Source organism: Nothobranchius furzeri, chromosome 2 (genome assembly GCF_043380555.1).
Source record: "Nothobranchius furzeri strain GRZ-AD chromosome 2, NfurGRZ-RIMD1, whole genome shotgun sequence".
In the NCBI taxonomy this organism is placed as follows: Eukaryota; Metazoa; Chordata; class Actinopteri; order Cyprinodontiformes; family Nothobranchiidae; genus Nothobranchius; species Nothobranchius furzeri.
Genome location: NC_091742.1, coordinates 19,573,933 through 19,586,888, shown reverse-complemented (window position 1 = coordinate 19,586,888; position 12,956 = coordinate 19,573,933). Strand labels below are relative to the sequence as shown.

General features: G+C 43.0%; 1 protein-coding gene across 3 annotated transcripts in view; it reads right to left on the bottom strand.

Moving 5' to 3' along the window:
• The window catches only part of ches1 (checkpoint suppressor 1), a 108,358-nt gene that overhangs the window by 45,324 nt on the left and 50,078 nt on the right, over positions 1-12,956 (bottom strand). For all 3 annotated transcript variants that reach the window (XM_015948237.3, XM_015948238.3, XM_015948236.3), the window contains one exon: positions 2,284-2,435. In XM_015948237.3, the coding sequence (XP_015803723.3) occupies positions 2,284-2,435 (152 nt within the window). The remainder of the gene's footprint in view (positions 1-2,283; positions 2,436-12,956) is intronic.

Here is a 12,956-nt window from a genome sequence, read left to right as displayed (position 1 = left end):
TCTTCCCAGCCTGGTCTGACAGCTCTTAGGTCGTGGCTGTAGTGGAGTTTGGTGCGTGACTGTTTGAGGTTGTGGACAGGTCCTTTATACTGATAACGAACAGGTGCCACTATTGAAGGTAAGAAGTGGAAGACAGAGAAGTCTTTTACAGAAGTTACAGGTCTGTGAGAGTCAGAAATATTTCTTGTTTGTAGGAGACCAAACACATTTTTTCCACCATAAATTGCAAATAAATTCTTTAAAAATCAGACAATGTGACTTTCTGGATTTTTTTCCCTCATTTTGTCTCTCGTAGTTGAGGTATACCTTTGATGAAAATGACAGGTCTCTCTCATTTTTAGGAGAACTTTGGGAGAAAAATTGGTAGCTAAATACTTTTTTGCCCTACTGTAAGAACCTCCTCCTGTGGACCCACCACCTGCAGGAGAAGCCATGGTGCTTTGTGTATTGTGCAGCACAAATGACCATAATGATGTGATCCTCTGAAACTGGCTCTAGATGTGTAGAACGTTTCCTTTTTGTGAAATTTTTATGGACTAATAGATCCAGTCTTCACTAAAGAGTAAACAAGCAGTCTAGGGTTGTTATATTAATGTTGAGGGTGTTGATATTGTTTCAGAACATCAAAGTTACCATTACCTGCTTGTAGCAACACATTGTAATGGGGTGAAAATTAATTTAAGATACTTACATTAATAGCAAAAGTTTATTTATTAAACAGAAGATTCAGTAAGATTCTTTTCATTCGATAAACTGGAAGTGCAACCCTTTTCTGTGTTTCGTTTCAATAATGAGGCAAGTATAAAAATGAAGAAATGTATTACTAACAATTTTAAACTGAAAATTTGAAACGACAATTATAAAATGACAATTCATGGATGGCAATTTTAATGACAATTCTCAACAGCTTTGATATTAAACTTGTTTAAAAGCAAACCGGTGTTGGATGGAAAACTAATTTGAGAATGATGAGTTTTGGATGCGTAAATGAAGTTCTCAGAAGGTTTCTTTCAGACGGAATGAAAGGTTCTGGGTGAAAATGATGTTTTGCGGATAACTGAGTTATTTCGAGAGAAAACAGCATCAAACGTCATCTGTCGTGTTCTACCTCACCCAAACAGGGCCCCCTTTGTGGATCCGGACATCAGGAGGATGGGTTTCATCCTAGATGACACTTCGGCTGGTAGAGGAGATGCAAGTGTCCGATCGTCCGGTCCAGAGATGTCCTGGGTACACGGTGTACGAAGCGTTTGGCAGATGAACGTTCTCGTATTTAACTTAACTTCAGAAATCAATGACTCTGGGAGAGTCTTCTTTAGTTCGTTAGTTTCATTTGTTCTTTAGCCATTCTTGTCGGCGTGACAGAACAGCTTGGCAGAGGTTCAGGGCGGCTGTCCCTGACTCCTCAGGATGATGTCTTGTTCAGAAATGGACGTGAAATCTGTGATGGTTAGTTTTACCAAACTTTCTCAGAACCCCTCCCTCTCTCTCCAGAAGAAAGCTTGCTCATGCGTCAAAAAACGTGATGCAGTTATTGTTTATCTGAACTCTGTGTTAGCTGGATAGGGTAAAGGTCTTCTTTGCTGATCACATCTTTATAGTATCTAATTATTATCATCGTGGCTCGAAGTGTCCTTCTTGGGACGGAACAGCAGATGATGTTATGATCTTGAGCAGACATCGTGGCTCCTTGGGTTTAATCTGTGGATTCAAAGTACTGTTTGGGGCAGCAGTAGCTCAGGTGGTAGAGCGGGTTGCTTCATGAATGGAGGGTCATGGGTTCGATTCCAGCTCCCGCCAGGGGTATCCTGCTGTTGTGTCCTTGGGCAAGACACTTCACCCAACTTGCCTGTGTTAGTGGTGGTCAGAGGGGCCGACGGCGCCAAATGGCAGCCTCGCCTCTGTCAGACCTCCTCAGGGTGGCTGTGGCTACAAGTAGCTTACCATCACTAGCAGTGTGTGAATGGGAGAGTGTGTGAAAGCGTCTTCGGGTGTCTAGAAAAGCGCTATATAAGTTCAATGCATTATTATTATTATTATTATTACTGTTTGACCCAGCTTGACCCAGCTGGGCAAATGTGACCCTTGGCACAAATCAGAGAACCTTCATGCCGTTACAACATTTAAATACTGTATTTTCTTTTCTCTTTTGTCTTTTTGTGTTTGTTAAGTTAAAATAAAAAGTAAAATCCTGGAGGTTTTTTTGTTCACAGGTTTTATAAACAGAAGGAATTGAACAGATCGTCTCTTTGCTTTGTGGCCATCGTGGAAGGTCCTTCTTACCTGTGGTGAAATGTCGGTGGTAGAGTTGGAGGGGAGGTGGAAGGGGCGGTCAGGCTGGGTGAGTAGGGATGGTACGGTGTCTTCTTCAAAGCCTGGATCAGGTTGTGCCTGTACTCAGGATCTATGGACCACAAGGAGCCTTTACCTATGCTCTGTTGGAGAGAAGACGTGGGGAAAGGGGAGGAAAGACAGAAATATGTTAAGTGTCATCTCGCATCCTGACCGGAGCCAGTAGGTGGAAAACTCAAAGTCCAGACCTTATTTATCAAAGACACCCAGACACACAACAAAGCTGTCTTCCTGTTTAGAGGAAAACCAGTAGAAATACAAAGATCTGTGCCTTTCTTGGCTCAAACACAGAGAGATTACAGCCTCTTGCCCCAAAAACCTCGACCATAAAAACATCACCATATTCCCAAGATTGAACACTAGCAGGAGTAAAATTTAATACACCCTCAATGCTCACTGTTTTCCGATTCCTAGCCATTCCTTGGAGAAGAAAAAGAATCAAGACACTTCTCTCTGATTAAGACCGAAAAACTTTTTTCCTCCCAGAGGCAATGATAGTGTGTATTTTTAGATCAAAGCACCCCTCACCCCTCCTCACCTAATGAAGCTGTCAGCTTCCAATCTAAGTGAAACCAGCATATAGATAACAGACAGAGGCCTCAGAGAAAACAAACTCCGTCTATGGGTGGAGCGGCTTTTCATGCTGCTTTAATCTGAATGTTTGTGTTGGACAAACCAGGAGGAGTAGGGAGGAGACGGAAAGTAGTGGAGAAGAAGAAGGAAGATGACTGAATACTTCAGCAGTATTCCAGTAAATACACATAGTATAAAATGTTTATCTGCCAACTCTGCATTTTAGAAGAACACCTTGCCCTCACGGTGTCTGCTGGAAAAACCTCCGGCCCTTGAACAAATTTAGTTGGGGACCCCTGGTCTACATCTTCTAAAGTTGATGCTGAAGCCATTTCAATCAACCGCTGTTCCTGAGCAGAGGCCATTTTTGTAGTTTTATCCACTGAACCTCTGGTGCTAATCAGATTTTAAAGGTTCCAGATCATGCTATTTTAAACTTTTGAGAACAAAGGTAGGCACAATATATGATAAAATCGTATCGTTGGCACTATGAGATGTAATTTTATCTTTAATGTAAGCAATTTTACTGAATTTATATACGGAAATGAAATGGTTCATTTCAGCGAAGCTCCACCTATGCCCACTCCAACAAAACGCACCTGCAACAGAGTTTCAGGCAAGTCTGCTTTTGTACTGATAGTCCTGTGGTTAAAGGAGTCATCACCCGTTACTACCAGGAATATCTACATCATATTATAGTCTTTTAGGCCATAAAATTAATTGTATTGGAAAAATAAATAAAAAAAATACTTTTTCTGACCATTTTTTATAAAGGACATTCATCTTGTTTTGCTATGTACCGACAATGATGTAAACAAAATTAGCCCTTATATTTTAAAAATTTAACCAATAAAGGGTTGAAAACTGCATACTTGCAAGCGTATCTAAAAAAGACAAAAAAAAAATGTAATGCCGAGACCGGGATTCGAACCGGTGCAAAACAGCTCACCACCCAGTTGTACTAACCACTGGACTACCAAGTCTGTAACAAAACCATAGTCACCTAAGGGTCGTGATATACTTGCTGTTTAACAATGCAAATGCGTGTTTAGAATGGCTGCCACGCGTTACTTGTGTTGATTTGAAGCGTTGTTTGTGCGCACCACCCTAGTGGAACACTCCAGTACTACATGCAGCGTAGTGTAGCAGCAAGTATGTGAAAAAATATGCAGAATGCTGCCTGCGCCAACATGAGGTTAAACAGCAAGTATATTTCAGCCCTTAGACACATATCCTGTGCTGGCCATCACGTGCATCTTTGCGGACAGGATGCCTGGTTTATACAGCAAGGTTTTGTCCCCAGTGCAGAAGTAATTTGACAGAATATCCACTCTGGTACTGGTGGAAGTTTAAAGTAGGGCTGCAGCCATTGAATATGGCAGAGTGGCACATCGAATGATTCCTGTAACTGTCATTGTGACTTCTGCACCTCTCAGCAGGTATTTTGGCCCAATCCTCATGAGCAAGCTGCTCCAGCTGCCTCAGATTTGAAGGGCTCTTTTCCCAGACGGCATGTTTTAACTCCTTCCAAAGAAGCTCAATAGGATTGAGGTCAGGCCTCATAGAGGGCCACTTTAGAAGAGCCCAATGCTTTCCTCTTAACCATTCTTGGGTGTGTTTTGGGTCATTGTCCTGTTGCTAGACCCATGGCCTCTGAATGGGACCAAGCTTTCTGACACTGGCCAGGACAATTCTCTGTAGAACCCCTTGACAGTCTCGAGATTTCATTGTACCCTGCACAGATTCAAGACACACTGTGCCAGATGTAGCAAAGCAGCCCCAGAACATAACAGAGCCTCCTCCGTGTTTCACAGTAGGGACAGTGTTTTTTCTTGATATGCTTCATTTTTTTCATCTGTAAACATGGAGCTGATGTTTCTTGGCAAAAAAATCTATTTTTGTCTCATCTGTCCATAGGACATTCTCCTATAAGTTAGGTGGATTTTCAACATGTTGTTTGGAATAATCCAGTCTGGCTTTTTCATGATTTTTTATGACCTCCTTGGTCGTCTCCCATGTAGTCCACTTGGCTCAAACAACGATAAATAGTGCAATCTAACGCTGATGTTCCTTGAGCTTGAAGTTCACCTTGGATCACTTTAGAAGGTTTTCTGGGCTCTTTTGTTACCATTCAGAACATCCGTCTCTTTGATTTGTCATCATTTTTCCTCCTTCGACCACACCCAGGGGGGTTGGCTACCGTCCCATGGATCTTAAATTTCTGAATAATAAGTGCAACTGTAGTCACAGGAACATCTAGCTGCTTGGAGAATGCCCTATAGTCTTTACCTTTAACATGCGTGTCTATAGTTTTCTTTCTAGTCTCCTGAGACAACTCTTTCCTTTGCTTTCTTTGGTCCATGTTGAGTGTGGTACACACCATGTCACCATTATGAGTGTGCACGGTGCTGCACACATACTCATCTCTGATCTGTAAACAAAGACCCGGATGTAGTTTGGCGCTGTGTGTTCATTTTTGCTGTTTGTAAACCGGCGTGGGATGGCGGGTGCTGGTACTTGGTTGGCTCAAGAGCCATTTTGTGCGACTAACACATCACTGGTGTGGCTGTCAGACAGCCAGACAACTGGTGTGCATCATTTAACTACATTATAGTAACAGAGTAGCACGCCAGTATACAAGCCTAGCAACTGTAACGGCGTTGCAACAATGGGAAAAGTAACTAATTAGATTACTCTGTTACCTTAAAAGTAACTCTATTATTAATGCCGTTATACTTAAATGCAGTTACTCCCAACACTGACAATATCACATTAGAAAAGGCTCCAGAAAGGGGATTTTCTATGATATGGCCCCTATAGTTCACTTTTAAAATAAGTGGAAAATAAGAATATGAACATGACCCCTCCTTGGGATGAGTGACTCTGATGTAGATGAAACAGTTTGGAAATGTTAGCCTTTATTTCCTCATTAGGGATTTTTTAAATTTTAGAATTGACTTTGTTCTTCAGCCGTTAACACCTGCAGCTCACTAATTTTCTCCTCTATTCTGCCACTATCAGACAATAACAAGTGCTGATTTCTCCAACCTGTTGCTGGTATGTAATTAATGCTGTGTGTGAATCTGAAACTAAGAATGTGCAGACATCGAGAGGAATGAAGACTGTTTGCTACACAAGGGTTGGGATTAGGGTTAGAGGAGCATTACTCTAGGATTAAAATCGGCTGATACAGATGACAGGCTCCATTACTACCCTTCTTTCAGGCAGAGGTTTGAGCAGCTTTAAAACCTGGACAACAATGCTGAAGAACAGCTTTGTCCCTGAACTCTGACCCTTAAGTTGTCCTTTGCACTTTGCTCATGAGAGTTGGTATTTATTTATGACAATGTTTTTTTTTTATCAATGCCAGACTGGCTTGACGAACACATTTGCAATCTGCCATTCTAACCTGATACAATACATTTTTGCTTTTATTGTTTAATACTTTTGTTTTAGATGGAGCAGTCCATTTTCCAGAGAACTATTGTATGAAAAACCCACTCCGACCCCAACCGTCCAACATCAGGACAAGTCAAGAAGCTAATGGGATGTGTGTGCACTTTTGATTTGTGTCCTCCCCTATCTGGATCCTTGCATTAGTACGTAAGCTGTGTTGGACACTGTCCTTATGCGTCGAGCATTGCGTTCTCTGGCTCTGTGTGTGTGTGTGTGTGTGTGTGTGTGTGTGTGTGTGTGTGTGTGTGTGTGTGTGTGTGTGTGTGGCGAGTTCCCTGGGGAGTGTGATATTACCCAGCATGGTCTGCTCCTCGGAGAGCTTCTATTACTGCCAGCAACGCTCCTCCTGGAGAGCATGATATTGCACACACACAGACACACACGTGCACACAGACGCACACACACACGTGCACACACACACACACACACACACACACACACACACACACACACACATACACACACACACACACACACACACACACACATTACAAAAGAGGTGACCCCCACTGGGCCTAAATTTCCCCCTGCACCTTCAGCCTGCAAGTGCTTTGCAGTGTTTGTGTGTGTGTGTGTGTGTCTGTGTGTGTGTGTGTGTGTGTGTGTGTGTGAGTGTGCGTGTACGTGCATGTATCCATTTGCCAGGTGATTAAATCAATGCTCTCTCCTGAATCTGTCTGCTGGGGCTCTTGCTTCTGCCAGCCAGATGGCCAATCAAAATGTTCAAAGTGTAGACCCCCCCTCCCCTGCAGCTGATAAGCCAATCACATGGTGCATCTCACAGGAAGGGTCGGTAACCTGGGTTATGGCGGTCACCTTGGCAACAGGCATCATCTGAAGCGAGAGAAGGTAAAATTTACTTTTCATTTCCAAACAACGTCACAAGGTGGACAGCCCGTGTGATGTTAGAAATTGGGTTCTGAAGGGATCCGTCTTTGATTTGACGGGTTCTGGAAATGTGTCATATGGACCTGGAAGCATTAAAGTAGGTGGAGAAGAGCTTGTGATTTTTATTTTGACTCTTCCTTTAAAAGATTGAAATGAGCCATTTATTTTCATCCCTACTGGACGTTCCGAATGCTGTCTCTTCTGGAAAAAGTCACGCTGCGAAGGAGCAGGATTACACAACAAATGATCCACCAGTGGAGAGGTTTGCCCCTGCTTTAAGACAGAACTCACAAAGTATGAAACTAAACCTGACAAGGAATTAGACTTTAAAAAGCATTACTCCCAAAATGGAATGGGGCTGAAAATTGATTTACAGAGCAGCAGTGCTTTTAAGTCTCGAAAAAACTTATAGGTATTTACCAGATGAAGGACACATCAGGATGGAAGTAAAAGGGAAGAAAGGAGGAGAGTGAGAGAGAGGGATGAGCTGCTAACATCTGTTTTCTGTGTTATATAAACTGTGGGGGCTGGTCTCCCTTGGAAATGGGAGATATTAAAAAGTCCTGCTGCCACTGACCCCGCTGGTAACAGCCACACTTCTGCTACTGCATTCATGAATGCACTATTATCCCATGGCATTCGCATTTACCTGTCACACAGCTCTCCACGACTCACCTAATGGACACTAAAATAACTCCTCATTACGGAATAAACCCATGAAATATTTCACAGAAGGATAATCCAACAGCACTATCTTTTGTCCTCCGTGAATCGGAACCAGCTGTTAACTTTTGGGGTTAGAAGGAAACTTTTACAGTTCAACAGCATGATGGAAAAAAGTGAAATCTTAATAACTCACCAAGTTCATATTTTGCAGGGATGATGCTATTTTACACCTTCCATAGGAACAATAAGAGCTAGGGATGTGTATCGGTGAAATTCTGGCGATACGATACGTATCGCGATACAGTGGAGACGATATAATGTATCGCAATACATTCAGTCAGATGCTATTAGCGATTTTTTGACTGAATTTATTGTAGGAAAATTCAACAAACAGTCCAAACTGACACATAACATGTTTAACCTAAGGTATCTAAACCATAATAGGGGGATTTACATTTCAATGGTGGAAACAAAACCCATTGCACACTGCTGCTAGCTAGTGGTCGGCATTTGAATAGCACCAAAAGAAAAGAAAATACACAAATGTTTGCGTGTAAATTCTTTTGAATATCGATATAATATCACAAGAAAAATATCACGATATATTGCCATATCGATATTTTCTTGCATCCCCAACAAGCACAATATATGGTAAATGGCCTGTATTTGATTTGGCGCCTTGTAGAGTCCTGGAATCCCCCAAGGCGCTTTACAACACAATCAGTCATTCACCCATTCACGCACACATTCACACCCTGGTGGTGATGAGCTACATGATAGCCTCAGCTGCCCTGGGGCACACTGACAGAGGTAAGGCTGGCTGCCGAACCCTGGCACCACCGGTCCCTCCGACCACCACCAGCAGTCAAGGTGGGTCAAGTATCTTGCCAAAGGCCACAACAACAGTGACAGATGCCCACATATGATTAAAAAAACATTTATATTACTGAGATGTCAGTTTTTTCCTAAATAAGTTACTTTCATGAACCATTCCTTCTCCTAAAAAAAGGACATTTTGATTTAATGAAATCCTGCCTCCACCCATGTGAATTCCCCCCAATTCATTACGTAACCCTAGATAACCAACAAAGCAGCTTGTGCAACATACAGGGAGTGCAGAATTATTAGGCAAATGAGTATTTTGTCCACATCATCCTCTTCATGCATGTTGTCTTACTCCAAGCTGTATAGGCTCGAAAGCCTACTACCAATTAAGCATATTAGGTGATGTGCATCTCTGTTGTGAGAAGGGGTGTGGTCTAATGACTAGAGGTGGGAAAAATGATCGATTCTAAGATGCATCGCGATTCAGCCGTGCATGATTCCGCATCGATGCAGCAACGTGACATAATGAGATTCTCTCTCCTATGTCTATGTCGGGGGTCGGCAACCACGGCTTTGGAGCCGCATGCGGCTCTTCCATCCATCTGATGTGGCTCTCTGTGCTTGTAAAATAATGAATGGATATTTAATTAAAATGCTTTATATTTTACTGCATTAATTTTACATCTGTATGCCAATTCTAAATGTAAAGATTGTCTGCGTAAACCTGAACAGGTCCAACCCGGTCTTACTGTGAGACCGGGTAGACGCGTCACGCTTGTGCGTAATCATATGCGTGTTCTGAGCTGACGAGGATGTGAGATTCTGGGATTCTCCTCAGATCCTGGATGTGTCGCCACATTGGAGACAGGAACAAGTGCTATTCAGCCAAAGTTTCATAATCAGGGAGCATTTTCTAAGTGACAAGTCTCGCTTCAGTCGGAGGAATCTGCATGCGCCCTGGTTCTGCGACGTGCTCCAAGCCCCTCTCCACATCTTCAGCTCACTGTGCGCCGTACGTACGCGCTGACAGCGAGCTGCGCTGAGCTCCGTGTCCAGCTCAGATGGGAATCAAGTGATTTAGCTACATCTGCGATGTGCGAAACGAATAAAGTGTCAGTTCGTCTGCATGGGTCGGGGTCTTTCTATTCTTTCTCCATCAAAATAAATAGTCAAAAACGGGAACTATCCGGTCAACACAACACAAGCCCTGCTTTTAACTGTTTTGTTTTCTTGTGAAAATAGTTAAATTTAACTTGAACACCAGAGCCAGGCGCACCGCACCGTTATCTCCGTCACTGTAAATGAGGGAAAAACAAAATGATCGGATCCTTTTCTGACCTCCCCCACCTACAAAGTTTAATTACAACAATCAAACGTGACAGAGCCTGGATTTGTATTCTGAACAGTCTAAACATGTTTTAAAATGAAACGTATGACAAAAGTGGCACCTGCTCAGTAAAACCACCAACAGGGTGAAAAATATCTAAATACTGTAGGCAGAGACGGGCTACAACTTCTGGATCCACTTTATATAAATCGTTTTATTGATTATCTTCTTATGAAAGATAACTTTGACGTACACGAGCGACCGGTACCGGCTGCTGTCTGAGGGTAGGCCCCGCCCACAACGCCGCGGCTGCTGCGGTGTTTTCTTTACTGTGGGAAACGGGTAATAATGGCTCTTTGATGGGAACAGGTTGCCGACCGTCTATGCGAGGACAATAAATTTTGAGGTTTTACTTCTGGGGGCAGAGTTGCAATGACATGCGCACTGCGTTGTCCTAGAAGCAATTGGACAGGGATACAGGGCCAACATTACCAGTAATCAAAGATGTACCCGTTACATTTAAATCGGACGTCTGGGCTAATTTCGGTTTTGGGATCCTGGATGTGAAAGAATAACTTAACACAGTATTTGTTTACTATTTTTAAGTTCAGTAATATTCTATCTTAAAGCTGCTCTACCGAAAACATTATTTCTTATATTATTTAAGTAATTATAGGCAGCACACTTTAAACATTATTGCTCACTATAGTGAATAGATGAATGTTCTGTTTTTCAGGGATTTTGAAATCAAAAAGAAATTGAAAACTATTCTTCTGCTTTTATTAAGTAATGAAAATTTTTGTGTGAAGAATCGTGATGCATTTCAGACTCAAATCGAATCGTTAGGCAGATAATCGGAATCGGATCGAATCGTGAGGCAGGTAGAGATGCACACCACTACTAATGACATCAACACCCTATAGGTGTGCATAATTATTAGGCAACTTCCTTTCCTTTGGCAAAATGGGTCAAAAGAAGGACTTGACAAGCTCAGAAAAGTCAAAAATAGTGAGATATCTTGCACAGGGATGCAGCAGTCTTAAAATTGTAAAGCTTCTGAAGCGTGATCATTGAACAATCAAGCGTTTCATTTAAAATAGTCAACAGGGTCGCAAGAAGCATGTGGACAAACCAAGGCGCAAAATAACTGCCCATGAACTGAGAAAAGTCAAGCGTGCAGCTGCCAAGATGCCACTTGCCACCAGTTTGGCCATATTTCAGAGCTGCAAAATCCCTGGAGTGCCCAATCTAGACCAACCGTAGAGGTAGCAAGGTCGCAGGTCAGTCTAGCCATGCTTTAGGCCTCAGCAGGTCTTCCATTGGCCTGAACAATTTTGGTTGGGCCAATCACAGCGCTCTACGTTTGTAAAGACATTGGGCGAGGAATGGCGGTCCTTTGAAATGGACTGGGTGTCAACTTTGGATGACTTAGACACAGACTTTTCTTTAAGGCATGAGTAGATAGAGGTAGTTGTTGGACTGGTTTCCATCACTATGAATGACACTATTCGTGCTCTGATTGGTTTTTGTGCTGTCCAGTTACGTGTAGAGACAACCGTAGCTTTCCGCCCCACGTCCAACCTCTGTCTGTAGCCAAGCTTGGTTTCCCCAAGTATTTCCCAAAATCCATTTGTTTTAAACAGGGAAAGTGAAAAATAATCCAAATCTGCACTTGAATTGCTCCACCTCTGAGTGGTAGAGTGTAAGTGAAAGAGGATGGATCCAGTGAACAGGGCAAAGTGAAGTTCAGGGTGACACTTAAGAACACCTGTGATTTCACCGTCAGACTCAGATTACAAAACCGCCTGCTCTCTGTGCTGTGATTTCATAAGAGGCTTTGAGAGCTATACCACTAGCCCTGTGTGTGTGTGTGTGTGTGTGTGTGTGTGTGTTTGCGTGCGCGCGTGTGTGTGTGTGTTGCAACATTGATCTTCTGCACTGATCCACAACACTGAGGGCAACAACACTCGTCATTAAGGCATGCCATTCAGCACTGAGAGGAATCCTGTTTGTAAACAAAGCCATGGCAACCATGGGACTCGCACGCTCTCATGCTCTCCTTCGCAACTCTGAGATCCCGAGTTTAGTCTCAACTAGTCCCGATCTAGTCATCTGCCTGGATATGACCCAGAAATACAGCCACTGGAACAAATAGGTTCCCCTCTTGTGTTAACCTCCACCGTGGTAAAATGATTGACATAAACTTTGGTCCTTCTTACCCCCTCAGAACTTGACCTCCCCTGTTTAGCATCCCTCTCCTCTCATACACGGCGCTAGCGGCGAGGAAACCCGTAAAGCAGCTTAAAAAAAGATTTTCTCTTATTTCCCTCTGGGATAAATAAAGTACCTTTGAATTGAATTGAATTGAAAAGAAACATATCTCACCACCTGCAATTGGGAGCTCGGTTCAAACAACATGGAAGGAAAGAACAAAAGGAGGGAGAGGTGGGCAAAGGAAATGAAGGTGTTTTCACATGCAGACATTCAGGGTGGAGGAGCTTTGAATGGCAGCGTCTGAGTGAGATTACACAGATTCTGTAATTGCAGCTTCAGATAAAGCACAGCTCTTGGCAGGTAGAGTAAGAGTCTGCAGAGATGTGCCCTCATTTCCACTCCGACACTGTACGGTGTGTGAGTCATAAGCATTCATGCGCGATCAGGAGTGTGCAGATTTGTGTTTGTTTGTGTGTGAGGCATGCACAAGTGTGTGTGTGTGTGCGCGCGCGCGTGTGTGTGTGTGTGTGTGTGTGTGTGTGTGTGTGTGTGTGTGTGTGTGTGTGTGTGTGTGTGTGTGTGTGTGTGCGCGGGGGTTAATGAGCCTACTGTCTTAAACGGTGGGCAATGACAAGAAAACAAAATGAGCAGTCCT